At 37.9% G+C, this 18,091-nt stretch overlaps 1 protein-coding gene across 1 annotated transcript in view; it reads right to left on the minus strand.

The window, feature by feature from the left end:
* Window positions 1-2,634: 2,634 nt before the first annotated feature.
* itpr2 (inositol 1,4,5-trisphosphate receptor, type 2) overlaps window positions 2,635-18,091 on the minus strand; it is a 60,833-nt gene continuing 45,376 nt past the window's right edge. The window contains exons 48-56 of the mRNA XM_077742465.1: window positions 17,188-17,363; window positions 16,954-17,118; window positions 16,674-16,857; window positions 14,593-14,676; window positions 12,671-12,786; window positions 12,412-12,577; window positions 12,169-12,329; window positions 4,735-4,896; window positions 2,635-3,336 (exon numbers count right to left, since the gene is read on the minus strand). Of these exons, the coding sequence (XP_077598591.1) occupies window positions 3,169-3,336; window positions 4,735-4,896; window positions 12,169-12,329; window positions 12,412-12,577; window positions 12,671-12,786; window positions 14,593-14,676; window positions 16,674-16,857; window positions 16,954-17,118; window positions 17,188-17,363 (1,382 nt within the window). The 3' untranslated portion in view covers window positions 2,635-3,168. The remainder of the gene's footprint in view (window positions 3,337-4,734; window positions 4,897-12,168; window positions 12,330-12,411; window positions 12,578-12,670; window positions 12,787-14,592; window positions 14,677-16,673; window positions 16,858-16,953; window positions 17,119-17,187; window positions 17,364-18,091) is intronic.

The raw sequence follows: 18,091 nt of genomic DNA on the forward strand, positions 1-18,091 counted from the left end.
ACATTCCGCCTTCACATTAATACGCAGGGACAAGTCCATGTTCATCCAGTCTTGTATACATATTTTTGGGCTGGGGGAGGAAAACCGTAGTACCCAAATAAAACCCACATAGCCATGGAAAGAACATGAATACTCCACACAGAAAGGTCGGAACCCACAGGAGATTGATCCTTTGACCTCAGAACAGAGAGCCGGACGTACTAAACATCCACCATGTCCCTCCATGACAAACAGCACACCCAAAATGAATGTACCAAACTTTTTTTTAAATTATTGTTTGCAAAAGTGAATACCGGCCCATAAATTTAGTTTTAAATAATTTGGTTCCAGATGTTTATTTCAATGAAAGACACTACTTCCAGTTTTTTTTAAATTTATCAATTAAATAAGCATTTTGAAATTAAACCTAATATATATATATATATATATATATATATATATATATATATATATATATATATATATATATATATATATATATATATATATATATATATATATATATATATATATATATATATATATATATATATATATATATATATATATATATATATATATATATATATATATATATATATATATATATATATATATATATATATATATATATATATATATATATATATATATATATATATATATATATATATATATATATATATATATATATATATATATATATATATATATATATATATATATATATATATATATATATATATATATATATATATATATATATATATATATATAATTTTAATTGCTGTAAATCTGACCATTGCAGTTCTGATATTGTGCAACACAGAAAATGTGCATGTCTTTATGGCTAGTGTTCAAACTAACCTGTGTCACACCAAACCTCATTTTTCCCCAGAATTTTAGTATGGACAGTGTTTGAGAGGATTTTGTGAATGTACATTAAATTTGCAAACTTAAAGTAACGTCCTTAAGTGTTCTAATACAGTGCGAGGTAAACCTGAATGTCTCTGGTGACATCACATGATATCTGCCACGCTTTATCAATTTGACACCATCTTTTTCCCTTTATGACTACATTTATTTGTCTTGTCTAGTATGCAGGAACAGTTGCTCACTGAAGTGTCTCTGAATGGGCTATACTGTATTTCATGTCTCTCTTGGGCGGCAGGAAGACAAGCTTGCTGTTGTAAACAGCAGACCAAAGACAGGAGGGGTGGAATTTCCCTCGCAGAATGTAAACGACAGTAAATGTTGAACGAGCAGTCGGGTGACTTTGGGAGCTACGTTCATTTAGGGGTTACAAAAGAACAAAAAGGAAGCGTGTACAGATTTGTACACTTCTCAAAAATTAAAGGAGAACTTAAAAAAAAAAAACCAATTAGATAGCGACAGAGCCAGGAAGGATGCAAAGTCTTTTAAAGAGAATAAAAGTTTTCAGCCCACAGAGGGCTTATTTGGGTAAAGACCCTAAAGTCAGAGTGAAATAATATGGCAGGCTAGTCAATTTTCGCAAAAAGTTTCTGGTAGTCGAAATGTTGTTCGATATCTTATGTGGCCCCCATGACATTGTTTGCATGCTTGACAACGTCGCAAAATCCTCCAAATAAACTAACGGCTGGTGTCTTGTGGCCTTTCCTCTCAGAATGCCCCACAAATGTTCTACTGGATTTAAGTCAGGGAATTGTTACGGCCGTTTAATTGCAGTGCTCAGCCTGCTCAGCCCTGCGCAAAGTAGAAGGTATTGGCCCTGTTGAGGGCTTGAGGACCTTCTACGGCCCTGTCCAGCTATGAGAATAATCACCAGTCTCCTCCATGTTCTGGTGATTGTGCTGGAAGACATCTTGCTACGGCATTGGATAACATGTGCAACTTCTGTACGGTTTAAAAATCGCCTCTTACTGCCAGTAGAGATAATTATTCATCCATTTTCTAAACTGCTAATCCCAACACACTGTAATATCAATAACTTCATTTGTATCCTCAGTGGAAGTCTCCATACATGGCCAAAAAAGCTACCTATTTAAAATTTCATGGTTTATAATTAGACAAGGAGGGACCCCATCCATCTATTTTTAACAGCACTTGTTCCCTTAGTCACTTATGAGCGATAAGAAAGGTACATCCTAGACTAGGGTTGGGCAAAGTAGTCCTCAATGGCTGCTGTTGATGCAGGTTTTCGTTCCAACCGATCCCACACGAACAGTCTATCCCATAAATAGTGTGTAGCAGCGTCTGATTGCAATCAATTGATTATAGTTTTAAAGCACTAGAATGCTGAAAAAGAGTTGTTTTCATAGGTTGGAGTAAAAACCTGCAGGCACTGCAGCCCTTGGTGGAAATGTTTGCCAAATTCTGTTCTAAATAAGTCGCCAGTGAGTTGAAGGCAAGGCAACAACAGTTCTTGCGTGTCAGTCGGCAACAGAAATGGAACTTATCAGATGTTTGCTTTTAACAGTAGAAAAGTAACTACATACGAAAGTTAAAACTTGGTAATGCGTGAAACAAATTCAAAGAAAAGACTACAACAAACTAAACTCGAGAAAACGTCAGACACAAGTCTCGATCATATTATTCAGACTTTTATAAAGACGTTATCTAGTCATAAGTTTTATTACAGGTTAAGCCAATGTACTATTTGGACATATGATATCATTCAAGTCAGAATTTATTTATTTTATTCACATTCAATTATCACTCCGCAGAAGTCAGAACAAATGAGAAAAAGATGCAGTGCAATGAATGCATCTTGGTCAAAGACAATACTCCAAAGCTAGCCAGTTTCTCCCTTTTTTATGGCAAAAGTGCATTTGTAACAATGAATAAATCAGTTTAAAAACAGTTAGGCAGCAAATATTCCACCCCCAAAGTGTAAAAAAAACAATACCCCTGTCATTAAAATGTTAAAATTACAGATCTCAGTACCAGTAGTCCATGGTTTACTCCGACCACATTAAGAAAATAAAGGCATTTGCGCTGAGACGACAAAGAACCAATCTTACCAACTTGATTCCATTCCCACTCTGTATGGGCACACCAGCACCACAATAGCACGTGTGCCAAGTATAACCCACTGTGCGTTTAGTTGTGGACGCAAACTAAATTGGCGAACACGTGGCCCAAAAACTGCCCGTGCTGTCATACAAAAGGCACCTATGGGTAAAAATATGTCACGCACTGGTGAAGTAACTAAGGGTGTGCTACCTGCATATTTGTATTGTCTTTTCTAACAGTTCCGAGCGTCCCTGCATTGTGTCCTGTCAGCGTTGCGACACTCTCGGTGGTTGGAGACGTGATGGTTTGTTTCGGAGGAGCCATTAATCCTTGCCTTTGCTTATGCTTCCTCTGCTCAGTCATCTGCGGAGGGCACACAACCAACACAATTCAGGTCTCCTACTGCATTACTAAAACTTGCTAAATTGCCCATGAATGTATTCGGCGTTAAATAAATAAAAATAAATCCAGATTAAAACCTGAATAATTTATTAGTTTTTGTTTGTTTGTTTATTTTATTTGAACCTGTGATTACAGGGATCAGATGGTGACTGTGACAGCCGTGATGGCGTCCACAGGTTGTTGTTTTGTTTATTTATGAGCGTGACCTCAACACATCGATGGGAAGCGGAACAAGAACAAGATTGTGACCGGAATCACATGCCGGTGAGGCAGGTGATGGCAAGAATGATCATTCACGCTTGCATCAGCAAAGCCACAATCATCGCTGGAGGTAAACTTTTAACTTGTTCCACTGCATTTTAAAGGCTGTCAAATGTCAGATATTAGAGAAGTTAGGATTCCCAAAAGTAAACAAGACTCGATAGGTAGCATCTGAAAGTCAGGGTGGAGGCGGGGAAAATAGAGTCAACCCAGGAGAAGAAAGGTATAAGAATTTGAAACAAAATTAGAATTAAGTTTAGTGCAAGGTTAGATCAAATTTATTTTTGTGCGTGTCTGCATCGGGATCCAAGTTCATTTAAATTTGTTTATGTTATATTATGAGCACATTGCCGTGCAGAAACTCCCCCCACCCGCTCTTTGTCTCACTCCCCTCCGCAAAACCCGTCTAATTTTAATAATATTAAACACAATTTAGTGCTATTGAACCACTAGTTATTTGTTACTTTGCTAAGAGTTGGCAAATTAGAACAAATATAAATGTTTTTCCAATCCAATATCCTGTTTTGAGTGTTTTTTTTCCAGACGGTTGGAACAAATTAATTAATTTTTAGTTCATTTCTATGAGAAAGGTTTGTTTGAGTTACGAGTAAATTGACATACGAGCTCTGTCCCGGAACGCATTAAGCTCGTATTTCGACTGTATTTCGTAAAAAAATGTTTATTTCATTTAGTAGTTGGATTTTAAAATTCTGTTAGTTCAAATTTCTCTTCCGAGCATTTAAAAGAAAACCCTCAATGTGAATAAAATAATCCGTTATCAAGTCTAGGTAAAATTCCTTTGACCTTATTAGAACCGCGAAATGTCACCTCCTTTGTTTAACCCCAGAAGCATAAACATACAAAATGCAACCAAATATATAAACCTCCTTCCACTTCTAGGTTTCACACAGTTATGAAGACAAAAAGTTGACTATAAAAGGATGTAAGCTGATATTGGAGAAGTAAGGATGTCCCATTGCCTGTGACTTTTTGGCTGACTCACTTTAAGGTCAAGAGGTTCCTTATGCAACTATGGTAGTACAAGCCTGTGTTTTGCAGTAATATTCGGCGAAGGAGTGTAAGAAAATGGCTCTTTACCTGCTCCTTGAGCTCAGACAGCTGGGCCGAGAGCTGAGATACCAGGGTGACAGTGCTCTCCAATTTCTCCTGGAGAGATCGCATCTCATTCTGCTCGTTATCCCCCTCGTTGCTCACCAGAGACATGGCTCTCATTCTGGGGAACCAATCCAAGTTCTTTTCCTGAGAGATGAGGCAGAGATAGGGTGTGAGAGAAATTGTGAGGATGAAGTGAATAACGGTCAAAATAGAGCTGAGTCAGAATGTCAAGCAGTCGGCAGTGGTGGCAATTCTGGCACAGTCAGCCTCGGAGTGGTGAATCACAAAATGTTATGTTAAGATACACATAGAGAAGTTAGCAAATGGCATCAAGTTCATTTAAATACTCTTATAAGAAGGGGAGCTGTTCTTTGCTTTGCACTTATGCGTGACAGCCTTTCAGTTTCGGGGCTACGGTCAAGCATGGAAGCAAATAAATTTATCAATCACTGGTATTTTCAGTCAAACGCAATGCACAGACAGGTGCTGATCAAAATTGTCTGCAAAGAACCCAAATTGGACTGTAGAAGCATTGTTTCTGAATGTGTAATATATTTTGTTCATTCGAGACATTCAAGTGGAACACGAATGCTAAGAATTGGTCGTTGACATGGGGGAAAAACCCCCAAAGTGAAGTCAAAATAAAATAGTTTTTCCATTTGCAAAATGATGAGGATGCACACAACAGAGAATTCATTATAGCACAACCAAAAGAATATTATGCCTTATGGCGAATCCACAGAGTCATGGTTTGTTATTATCTTGGGTAATGCAAAATATCAGCATCATATTTTGGTGGGGGAAAAAAAACAACAACAAAAAAATAGTTGAAGGAACCTCACATTAAGAGCAAAGAGAACCATATTTGACTTGTAAAGTCTACTCCCCTAATGTATTGCTATGGGCTGCTCCATTTACAAAACAGGCCCACGGGGCAATAATAATATAAAAACAGTCTGTTGCCAGCACCCTAAAACATTGGTTGCATTATTTTTTTTATTCCGATTTACATTCAACTCTATTTACTCATTAGTTGTTTCTCATTTATTCATATGATAAAATAATTGATTCGGTGAAAGGTTGTGACATTGTGCCCGGTGATTGGTGGGAAACCAATTCAGGGTCTACCATAAAGACCAAAAGACCGGGGGACCAACGGGGACCAAACGTCAGGCGACCAAACGTCAGGCGACCAAACGTCAGGCGACCAAACGTCAGGCGACCAAACGTCCGGGCGACCAAACATCCGGGCGACCAAACGTCCGGGTGACCACGACGTCCGGGCGACCAAACGTCCGGCCAGGACCATAACCATATTAAACTGAGAAAATCAGATTGTTCAAACGATTCAACAACTAATCCAGCATTGACAAGTTTACTAAAGAGGTTTCTTCTGAAAAAGGCAGAGTAAAATGAGAGTCAGATTGTTAAAACTATTCAACAACTAATCCAGTATTGACAAGTTGACTAACTGAGGTTTTTTCTAAAACAAGCAGCACCTGACTGCAATCAACTGATTACACTTTTAAGCCAGCAGATTGGTGAACATGTATCTTTTATTTATCATTATGAATGGAAACCTGCAACAAAAATGACCAGTTAGGACTACAATGTGAAAAGAGAGGTGGAGCTTTAAGATGATCATCACTTTGGGGTGTGATCTAGCAGGCCAAAAATAACATGTGAAAAGCTGCTTTGAACTAGTCTAGCATGGTCCTTTTCCAAAAGCAAATAAAACTCCAATTTCTTACGACTTTTTCCACATGCAAGGAAAGGCAGGGGACATTTCAACACAGTAGACCAAATTTAACATCTTAATTGTGGAGGTGGTACACCAGAGCTAGGGTTGTAAGATTGCAGGTGCACGCTGTAATTATGGTAAGTGTTGGATGACACCAGTAGTACAGATGCTGGTCAAGTTCGAGAATGAGTCACATGGGCCCTTTTGGAGGAAGTTGTTGTGCAAATAGTGGGCCAATTGGAAGTCATCCTTAATGGTCAGAGATCTTAAAAATTGGTGGTGGAGGAATTTAAAGATAGGACAACCTGTGGATGGTTCTTAAAAAATTCGGAGTGGAAACCATCTGATCTCATTTTCTGAACTGCTTTATCCTCATTAGAATCGCAGGGGTTGCTGGAGCCAATCCCAGCTGTCTCCAGCCCAGAAGCGGGGGGCACCTTAAATCGGTGGCCAGCCGATCGCAGGGCACAAGGAGATAGACAACCATGCATACTCTCACCCATACCTCGGGGCAATTTAGAATGCCCAATCAGTCTACCATGGATGTTTTTGGACTGTAGGAGGAAACTGGAGTACCCAGGGAAAACCCACACAGGCCCGGGGAGAACATGCAATCTCCACACAGATGGACATGACCTGGATTTGAACCCAGGATTGAACCCAGGACCCCAGAGCTATGAGGCTGACCACCCACGCAACCGGGCCGCCGAGTGAGAACCGGTCCACTATAAACATCAAAAAGATGCTCGGTAGATGGGGTTCAGGGGTAAAAAAAAATTAAAATTCAGAATTCTTTGCTAAAGATTTGCATGTTGTTGGACTATCCTCAGCCCCTTCTCATTGTGCCCCACATCCAAGCCAGGTGCCAACATAAAAGCCAATCAGATAGACAAAATAAACCACTGGACTTGGGTAATCAATTTGGACCTTTCATGCAAAGTGTGTCTGTGTGTACAAGTGTGGGTGTGTGCATCTTCAAGAAAGCGTAGTGGGTGAGAAAAAATATTTCAAGCAGACAAACTGTCATCAGCTGAGATTGTGTAATATTTTTTGGCCACTTATCATAAGGATGACTTAATGGTGGCATGAGTGGGAGTTGACTGGCACCGCCATCGTACATTCTGTAGGAGTGAGGTATTTTCTCACCTACTCTTATATAAGAATATATTTTGGGTATGAAATAAATGTGTGAGACACCGAGGGTGAATTGGCGTGCACATATGGAGCTAAATCAAGGCCAGAAGTATTGAATGCCAACATATTTTTTGAAACTGAAAGTTTCCGTTTTATTTTTTTTAAACAAACTCACCAAAAAAATACACTTTTAGATCTATTTTGTTACTTCATTTATTCCTGAGGGAGGTGCTGGAGCTTACACCAGCTAGCTACGAATACTAGGCCAGGGGCACCCTGATCAACCAATTTATCTCCATGTTTTTGGGATGTGGGAGGAAACCGGAGTACCTGGAGAAAACCCACGCAATCCCAAGGAGAACATGCAAACTCCACAGACTGAAGACCGACCTGGGATCAAACCCTCGACTGCAGAGCTGTGAGGCTGACGCACAAACCACTGGTTAGTTACTACTTATCGAATTACAAGACTGTGACAACTCTAGGCAATTTGCGGCAAAAACAGATCACCATTTTGCCTTTTTACTTAGTGCTGTTCTGCCTGAAAGACTTTCTTTCTGTCCACTGATCAATTTCAACACTTAAATGAGCATGAATTAACAGACTTCCATGTGCTTTGTGGGTATTACAAACAAGATACCAATGAGCATGCTGTACTCAATGTGCAAAAATACATGTTGCTATAAAATATCTCAAGAGCTTGGGGACAAAACAGCACGTGAGTTATCTGGCCAACATTACAACTTGTCATTTCCAAATTTCTACATTGATGTTATCATTCTTTCAAGGTAAAGAGAGGTTCCAATGCAACTTACCGTTAGATAAAACAAATTCCACCATACAAGGTTAAAAAAACAAACTTGAATATTGTAGTATTGGTGTACATATGAACTGAATACCCATCATTTTGGGACACTGAACAAATTGTACATAAAAAAAGAATGCTTATGCTTATGTCCAAGTACAGACATTCTAAGTTATTCAAAATAGAACATAGATGACAGGTCAAAAGTTAAAACTGAGGAAATGGATGATTTAAAAGGAAGAATGTTTATTTTAAATTCCAAAGTGTCAATAAATCTCAACAATATAAGTAATTGCCATTGGGAACTGATAAATAGATGTTAAACAACCTGGAGGCCTTAAGTTTCCATTTTTGTGGGCTAATATTACCTAGACTTGCATTTACTTTGGAATTCCCCAATCTATGTGAAGTAATTGGAATACTGCAAAATAAATTTGGTATCATTGGAAAGCTCTGAATGTCCTGTACAGAGCACAAATTTAATGTGATTGGATGCACCAGGTGGGAGATATTTAGGTTTACAAATGTCCTCTACTGAGGACAAATTTCTACTACTGGTAGTCAGGAGGATATCACAACACTTTGACGATAGAAAGGACTGGACTCCCAAACTGTGCAATAATGACCCATTGATGAAACTGGAGTAGCTTATTGGAATGTCTCAGGTATTGTACAAATGTGCAGTGTTAAATATGTAAAATCAATTGTTCTTTGTACTAGTTTGTATTAAAGTGGATAATGTAAAAAAAAATGCTTTAGTGAACATCAGCTGTTTGCTTTATTGAACATCAGCTCAGCTTCTTTTTTTTTTTTTTTTTTACACGAAAGTCATATCATTTGACCATGGTGTCAATATTTCAGTAAAGCTGAAAAGGATTTTATACTACAGAGCAAAATGTGACCTTTCCACCTCCTTTATGTAACAAATGCATTTTTATTACCTCTGCTGTTCTTTTGTAAACATTCTTAAACGTGCAGTGCGTGTGTGTGTGGTAGTGTAAATGAAAGGCTCACAATGCGGACAGTGTGTTTTGTGTGCGGATACGTAACTCAAAGGGACAGACGAGCACGTGTAAGGGAGGCTGAGCTATTAGCAGGCCACTTGAGATGGGTTATGCAACTAGGTTGATGCAGTACCTGCTAGGCCTGTAGCTTCTGTTCCTTTCACATAAACACCAGCATAGCACACACGCACAAACGTGCACACACACATGCACACAAATGTGCACACACACACACTGATTGTGCATTTTAAGTAATGGTGCTTTTGAAAACATCAACTGCATCCCACAAAACTTGATACAAACACTTTTGCGAGCCAAAGCTTGGAACAAAAGTTGCATTGCATCAATAAATTGAGGCTCAATACTGACTACAAACTCCATAAAATAAAATGTAAAGGTACTATGAAATGGTGACCAAGTTAAAAACCCAATGACAAATGACTGTACTAATGTAATGTAGAAAAAAGATGTCAACTCAAATCTGGTCGTTTCTTACCATTTCATAATTAATGACAGTTATGTAAATGGAAACAAGAGAATCATGCTAGCAGACTGTAAAAAAACTTTGCCTGACATTATCAATGTTTTTTTTTTGTGGTGGTCTGCTATCATTGAAAAAGTTACTTTTCATAGAAGCTTTCATTTTTGAAAGCACATCCAAAGAATGCACTTTATAACCATATTATCTAACTGGTCAAGATATATCTTAAATCAGGTACATTTTGGTTTGTAATTAGCAGTGATGAATGACTATCAGCTACTTTAAATGTTCCCAACAGTTTCTTAAGGATAATTTCTGAAAATTTAATACAGAATGGTAAGGTTCACCAAGTGTGATTTAAGGTGTAAACTTACTACATGGAAGCTATCTTATTGGCCGCAAAATGAGGGATACAATTTGAATACATGTCGTTTCATCTCATTTGTACTCATATTTTTTTCCCCAATATGTTTCCTATAATTTGCTGGCAAGGAACATCTGCGGCCAAAATGATTACAAAGAAAATGGATAGCAGTACAATACACATTCATCAATTTTAACTTTATATAAGATCTGTTCATTCTTAATACTAATTCTTAACGCTAACAATAAATATAAATCTTGAGCGTTTATGTTTGTCAAGGAAATTACTAATTATAATGTGACCATTTATTTTCCCAATCACAAAATTGAAATTAATCCCAAACGTGCCATTGTGCAGGCTGGAAATGTGGGTCTTTATTTGAAAACATTAACTCGTAATAACACCTTAAGCTGCCATTATCTCCTTCGTGTTCTGGTCTGTGTGTCAAAGTAGAAAGTTGCTGCACTGGTGCTAATAAAGTTGGACTTGGTATAATTGCTATTTAACTATACTCATTCCCAAAAGGCAAACTCAGCAGAGTAAAGTCTACCTTAAAAACAACACAATATCTCTCTCCAGGCATTTAAAAGTAGAATGAACTGATGCTTGTAACCTGCTTTAAGGCTCAGTCTTTGATAATAATTTATTATTGGGGTTGTTTTTTTTCAATTAATGATTTTTCTAAACTAAATTTTTCCTAATAATTGGTTTTCTGGGTTTGTTTTTTTAATTAATTATTTGTTTGAACTAAATTTTTCCAAATAATTGGTTTCCTGGATTTTTTTTAATTTATTTTTCTTCACCTCTGTTTTTGTAATAAATTTATTTTGAGAGTTGTTTAACAGTTTTTTTTCTGACTAATTTATTTTAAAGTTTTTTTTTAATTTTATGAGTAATTTATTTTGAAGGTACTTTTTTGATTTTTTTTCTTGGTATTTCTTTTTTTTCCCCGAGGTTGTATATTGAATCATTTTTTTCCTTCGTTTTTTTGCATTAGCTCACTCATTAATTTACTTTAATGGTATTGTTATTATAGTTTGTTGAATTTACGCAGGACACCCCCGGATATGCGTATATTCATTACAAAAGCCCGTTCACATTTGCAATGTTTGCCCAAGAATAGTTGAAAAGATTTAGCTTTGTCCATGCATACAAAATGATGCATTTTAAATGCATTCGGTCTGGTTACATTATGACTCAAGAGACGACTAGGAGATTGTTGAAAATATTGAGCGCACACGGCGTGCTGGACTCGACTACACGTGCAAATGTCCTTCAGTCTAGAATTTGCAGACTGCAATTTACACAATACTTTGGTAACTGCTTCTTGTTAATTTTTTTTTAGTAATTATATATTTTTCCGCCAGCGGCCAGGCACAGGAAATAGGATCTAAGGGCGGTAGTGATTGCAGTTGCCTAATGTAACACACCTTTTCCCCAAACACGTTGCCACTATAGTACAGAGAGAATCGCAAACTACTTTTTGCTTGTATCAAAGGAACTGTTTGGTTTTGGTAAAAAATTGGCATGTCAAACCAAGACTAGACTTTTTTGGCATATTTTGGCTAAAAATAAGAACTTTCTTTGAATACTTGTTCATAGTCAACGGAAAAGCCATGATTGCATTACTAAACATTTTAAAATAGAGCGCCAATGTCAATTACCCTACGCAGAAGCCAGTATTCAGTAGCAATCTCTGGTACTACAAGTTTTTCAAAATTTTCTCAAAAAGGCTCTCCCTTGGTTTCAAATCATGACCATTCTTTTATGGCTGTAGGTTTGAGTCCGTATGGCCCGCTTTTGGATCCAGAGCTGGACCACAATCCACCATTCAGTGATTTATGACAATGCAAATGCAAATATTTTGTGTGTATGCATGATACTGACCGCTATCATCTGGGCGACATAACTTTCTGGCCCAGTGTATTCGGTGGGATCCTTCACTCTCACCAGAACCAAGAAGTAAAGGTAATGCCACATATTGTGCTCAGATAGTATATGCTCTTCGAAGGACACAGTCTTATTGTCAAACTTGTCCCTTTCCAAACCTGAAAAAAAACAGTATTGTGACATTATTGCGAACACAGCATTGTCTAAGCGTAAGTCTTTCATGACCAGAATAATACACACCACAGATAAAACAAGTTGTTTTCAGAATCTCCTCTTTCCTTTGTTTCTCACTCCTAAGATCTGCAAAGGTGTCGATGATAACACCAAAAATAAGGTTTAGAACAATGATGATGACAACAAAGAAGAATAGAAGGTCATAAACGACACGTGCAGCAAACAGCGGTTCCTGGATCAGGCAGTGGACATGCAAAATAGAGAGAAAATACAAATTAGCCATTGAAGTGTAGAGGTCATTTTTGTAAATCTATCTTAGGCTGACCTCTTTGGAGGGTCTCCTTAGGATATCGCCAACACCACCACCATTACGTAGTCCTTGGTTCAACACGGTGATAATACACATGAGCAGAGTGTCACATACCCTTTCTGTTCCCTTATCTGTATCAATTAAAAAACAATAAGAAAGCTGTGAGTATACATTTCTGGAACACTTTTCTTAAAATGTGTTTGAGAAGCAGCCATGCTAAGACATACATCCAGATTTATACAACTGCTAATTTGTATATTTGCAATAACTTCTATCACAGTGAATTTTCCCACCTATGACATCTAAATTGAGGAAAGATATACAAGTAGACTAGAGCTACTTTTACATGACAGCTGGAGTCTAGGTACTTTGTTTGTAGTGACATGTTGTACACCACAGAGGAGAGGCAGTCTGCCAAGTCTCTCATTACAACGCCCAGGTTCTCTTGGTATAAAAATCAACATGCCATTGGCCCATCAGTACATAGGTTGAGATAGTGAGTCTCTTAGTTGCTCGAGACTGGGACACTAACATTAAATTGTTCAGGTCATGGTGGTGTAGTACAGTGGTACCATGACATACGAGTGCCCCGTCATACGAGCAATTTGAGATACGAGTAAAATTTTGAGCAAATATTTATCTTGAGATACGAGACAAATTTTGATATACGAGCAGACAGTGGACGCGAGAGGTTGCTCATAAGAACATCATGGGCACTGCCTTTCTCCCCGCAACTCCCTCGTGTAATGTCTCTGCGGTTGTCGCATTTTTTCAGTGTTTTTTTTTTTTTTTTTATTCCCGTCGCAAATAAGAGAGGAGTACTACTTCCCGGGTTAGTTGGCAAGTGGTCGTGCGTTACCCTATTGTGAAGACATTTGTGTGCATCATTTTTGGAATATTTTGAAGGGAATACAAAAGCAAACAACCCTCGATAGGTTGCATCTGAAAGTCAGGGTGGAGGCGGGGCAAATAGAGCCAACCCAGTCGGGAAAGGAAAGCTATCAAAATTTAAAACTAAATTAGAATTAAGTTTAGTGCAAGGTGCTCCCCTCTCTCTGTCCATCTCTCTACTCTCTGCAAAATCTGTCTAATTCTAATAATATTAAACACATTAGTGGTATTAAACCAGTAGTTATTTGTTACTTTGTTAATAAATGGGGAATTAGAACATAATGTTTTTCCAATCCAATATCTTGCTTGTTTTTGGTGTTTTTTCAGAGGGTTGGAACAAATTTATTTGTGTTTAGTTCATTTCTATGGGCAACGTTCGTTTGAGTTACGAGAAAATCGACATACGAGCTAAGTTCTGGAACGCATTAAGCTCATATCTCAAGGTACCATGGTATAGTGTTCTGTAATTCTTGCTCCTTTTGGTATTTTGACAAAGGTCAATTACACACCTATGAACTGTTTTTTATTGAGGGTGGAAAAAACACACAGTCTTCTTTATAGTAGATGATTTGATTCTGATACCATCTGCCTCATGCATGACCTCACTATGAAAGTCTTTTCATAATCTGTCTGAAATGGTGCGAACGAAGAATAAAGAAGTTCCCATGTCACATGAAGGGTATCGAAAATAAACATCAGAAAAATGTTTCACTAACAGGAAAATGTAATCAATCAGATAATGTCGGGATTGTGTGGGGTCACGTGTGTGTGTGTGTGTGTGTGTGTGTGTGTGTGGACTTAATGCAGGTGAGCTATGTAGATGAGTCATCTTTTGTGCTTCATTAGGTTTCTTTGTGCGCCTGTCCATGTGTGAAAATGCTTTGTGCTCATAGATTGTCATCAATGTCCGTTTGTTAACTGCGACAAGAATGTTTTTGAAAAGCTATGTATATGACTTGTAAATCAGATGTGACTCCATTTTTTATTATAAGCTATAAATAAGAAGTGAGTGAACATATCACAAAAAAAATAAAAATAAAACTTACCGGCTACAGTTATAGGGGAAACAGGACAAGTGTCTTTCACACACTGATCTTCCACCATTGATTCATCAAATACGGGCACATTTTCTACAGACAATAAAAAGGTGTTAAGATATATACATGCATTCATTTTTTGGAGGTTAGGTACAGTGACAATGTCAACTTTGGCTTTGACTGGGATTTTCTCCAAAGCTTCCTCCCATACTCATGTACTGTAAGTTGCTTTTACTGATCACTAAATTCCCATAGGTGTGAATTTGAGTGTGATTGCTTGCCTATCTCTGCATGCCAGCTCTGTGATTGACAGGTGATCAATCCAGACTGCATCTAGCCCTTTTACATAGTCACGTGGCATAGATTCCAGCCAAAGTGACATTAACAACAGATGCAAATCAAAGTTGTTCCTTTTTTTTTTTTTATAAATGAAGTGTCTTGCAAAATGTTCCTTTTTCCAATCAGTGCTGGTAATCAGAAGCATGATACTATATGATTATGTAAACTGCAGCTGCTGAGTGGGCAGATGTCCAAATGTTGCTTGAAAAGAACGTGTGCAAATCATTTGCACAACGGTAAAATTTTAAGCAGCTTGGGAGCTCTATTAGAGTATGGTGATCTCAAAAAGGGGACTCAGATTGGACGCTGGGATGGGTTGCTGTGGTCAGTGTGTGTGAATGTCTTTGACCAAGCAGTATAGGTTAGTTAGAGTTTTACATATCAGCTCCCTCCTGAGCCTATAAACACAGAAGCATGAGCGCCAGCGCTTACATAACGTGCCACGGCTCTCCCGTGCGCAAACAGGATGGGGCGGCCACCAGGTTATGCAACAGGTGCACATGTGCCTACTGGGTGTCTCGCCTGACCGTGCTTTGCTCACGGCCACAGCTTATTAACACACCCAGATTCTCGGCAGCTTTTTCAAAACATGTATCGGCGGACAGACTGTTCATTCATTGTTTCAAAATGTATAAATGAATAAAGGGCGTCAAAGCACATGGCAAGATTGAGCACATTTACCCTTTAATATAGTTTCAGTTTTTGTAGGGAAATTAAACTACAAAGAATAAACCTTTTTAAGTGAATTGGACTGCACAATATGAAGATTTTACCTTTGCAACTTTTAAAATCACTTTGTTATACCTGTCCGTCCACATATTTAAATGTATTCTCTATGTCGGTGTGTATTTAAAAAATATGTCAATTTTTTATACATACTGTCGAAGCCAGTAGTTTACATACACTGTGTAAAAAAACTCTTTCTGTAAGGGTTACCGAAATTATTATTATTTAATTATTCTATCAGGGTTTACACTTTAACTGCCTGAATAATTAGCAAGCAAAACCCAGCTCATTGTTTGAAAGTTGTTGTGAAAACTTATTATGGCTTCAGTACATATGGCAGTAAATCAGATAATAGCACATTCGACATGAAGCAATGAGGAGACGGAATGTCTTCTAGATATTTACATGTAAAATCAACATTTCATCAATATCCTCTTATTCGCCAAATGTCCCTTAAGTTTGGCTGAAGCACATTAATATGCGCATTTGTCAATGTTACCGCACCCAGATAATTTTCTCCGATGCTTGTAAGATATCATTTCTTGGGTCGATTGCAAAAATTGCAATTTGACAAAAACAAAAAAATAAAAAAAATAAAACGCACCAAAAAAGTTAGGACCAAATATACTTTGGCGCAAGACTATGAACTTTTCTGGTGTGAATATGCCGTATATCTCCTAAAATGCTGTTGCTCTTGATAACGCGTAAGAAGGTGGATGGAGAATTATCATTTCAAGCATAATTGTTCAGCCCGAAAAAAATAATAAAATTAAGAAGTCTAAATGTCCGAAAAAAGATTTTTTTCCTGTACATAGAGTGTGACAGTATACTATGCAATCAATTTAAGATAGAAGGGAACCTGAATACAAAGGCAGCTTGATACAGTGTAATCAGGTGCACAGGGAAAAAACGGACAGGATGATCTTTCAGGAAAAGAAACATTCACAGAGAAAAATAGGTACTGTAGATTCCTTTCAATGTGCTACTGATTGCAAGATGTTCTGACCGGAGAATAAAATTCTTACCTGATTCATGTAGATGGTTCACATCCATACGGAAGTCATCTTTGAAAAAGAGGAAGCCGATGATGGAGAAAAAGTAGACGAGAAAGATGGCAAGAACCGCAGTGAGGATAATGGAGCGTCCATTTCTGGTCACACTTTTTATGACATTAAGCAGCGTTTCCTCTCTGATTACCAAGTCAAAGAGCTGTGTGAGGAGATCATCAAGAGTCATCTACAATGCATATATCCAATTCGATATTACATCTATAATTTGTTAAGTCATTGAATTAGGATATCTTACCAGAAAGCTGTAAAAGAACTCGTGCACAAAGAGCCCCAAAACACAAATGATTGCATAGCCCAAGTGGTAGATGAATAGCATATCCATAACCACAGCCTTGTAACCACGGGTGAACGTTCCTTGGTTCCCCACAAAACTCACCAAAAAAACTATTTTGTTGAACAACTGTGAGATACACAAGAAAGCACATTTAGCTGCAGATAAAATACATCATTCAAGTTTTCAGCCACTTACATTGATGGTTCCCAGTAATAACAGCGCAGGACCTAGGCCCATGGTGTAAATGGCACGTAGAATGAGGAAGATTAGGACAAAAAGAATGCCCCATGGCTTGGGCAGGATTGGGAGTAAAGCAACGGATATTGATAATGCGGTCCACAGCAAAACACAGGAAAGATAGGTTAAGGTCCCTGTGGAGAGAAACAAATGTTGATTGGTCAGGGAGTCACCATCGGCCGTTTTTCGAAGATACGTTCAGAGCGTGTTAAACTTTGCATAACAGAATTTAAATATGTATTATCTTACAAACATTAAAGGGGGTTTTCCGAGTGGTTAGCACGACGGCGTCATGGTTGGAGATCTGAGATCAAATACAGGATGGTCCACCTGTGTGGAGTTTGCATGTTCTCCCCAGGCCTGCGTGGGTTTTCTCCGGGTACTCCGGTTTCCTCCCACATTCCAAAGACATGCATGGTAGGCTGATTGGACACTCTAAATTGCCCCTAGGTATGAGTGTGCGCGTGCCCAGCGATTGGGGTTAGGGCCTCTGGCCCGAAGTCAGCTGGTATAGGCTCCAGCACCCCCCAGGATGCTAGTGAGGATAAAGAGGTTCAGAAAATGAGATGATTAATTGTATTTAACAATCACATGGACACTATCTTATGTGTGCAATAAGAAATAACCATTGTACAGATCATAATATTGAGACACCATTGCAGGGGTGCTTAGGTAAATATACAAAGTTTGAGATGTTATATACCTTTTAAGGTGACTTTTTTTGTTGCCCTTGTTCACATCTGTTTAGCAGGCACTGTGATTGTGTTTGGTATTACAAAAATCTAACTTTAAAACTAATAACAATCAACTAATGAGACAAAGTGCTCATTGTTAAATTATCCATCAAAGAAGCAGTACGGAC

Source organism: Stigmatopora nigra, chromosome 2 (genome assembly GCF_051989575.1).
Source record: "Stigmatopora nigra isolate UIUO_SnigA chromosome 2, RoL_Snig_1.1, whole genome shotgun sequence".
Taxonomy (NCBI): Eukaryota; Metazoa; Chordata; class Actinopteri; order Syngnathiformes; family Syngnathidae; genus Stigmatopora; species Stigmatopora nigra.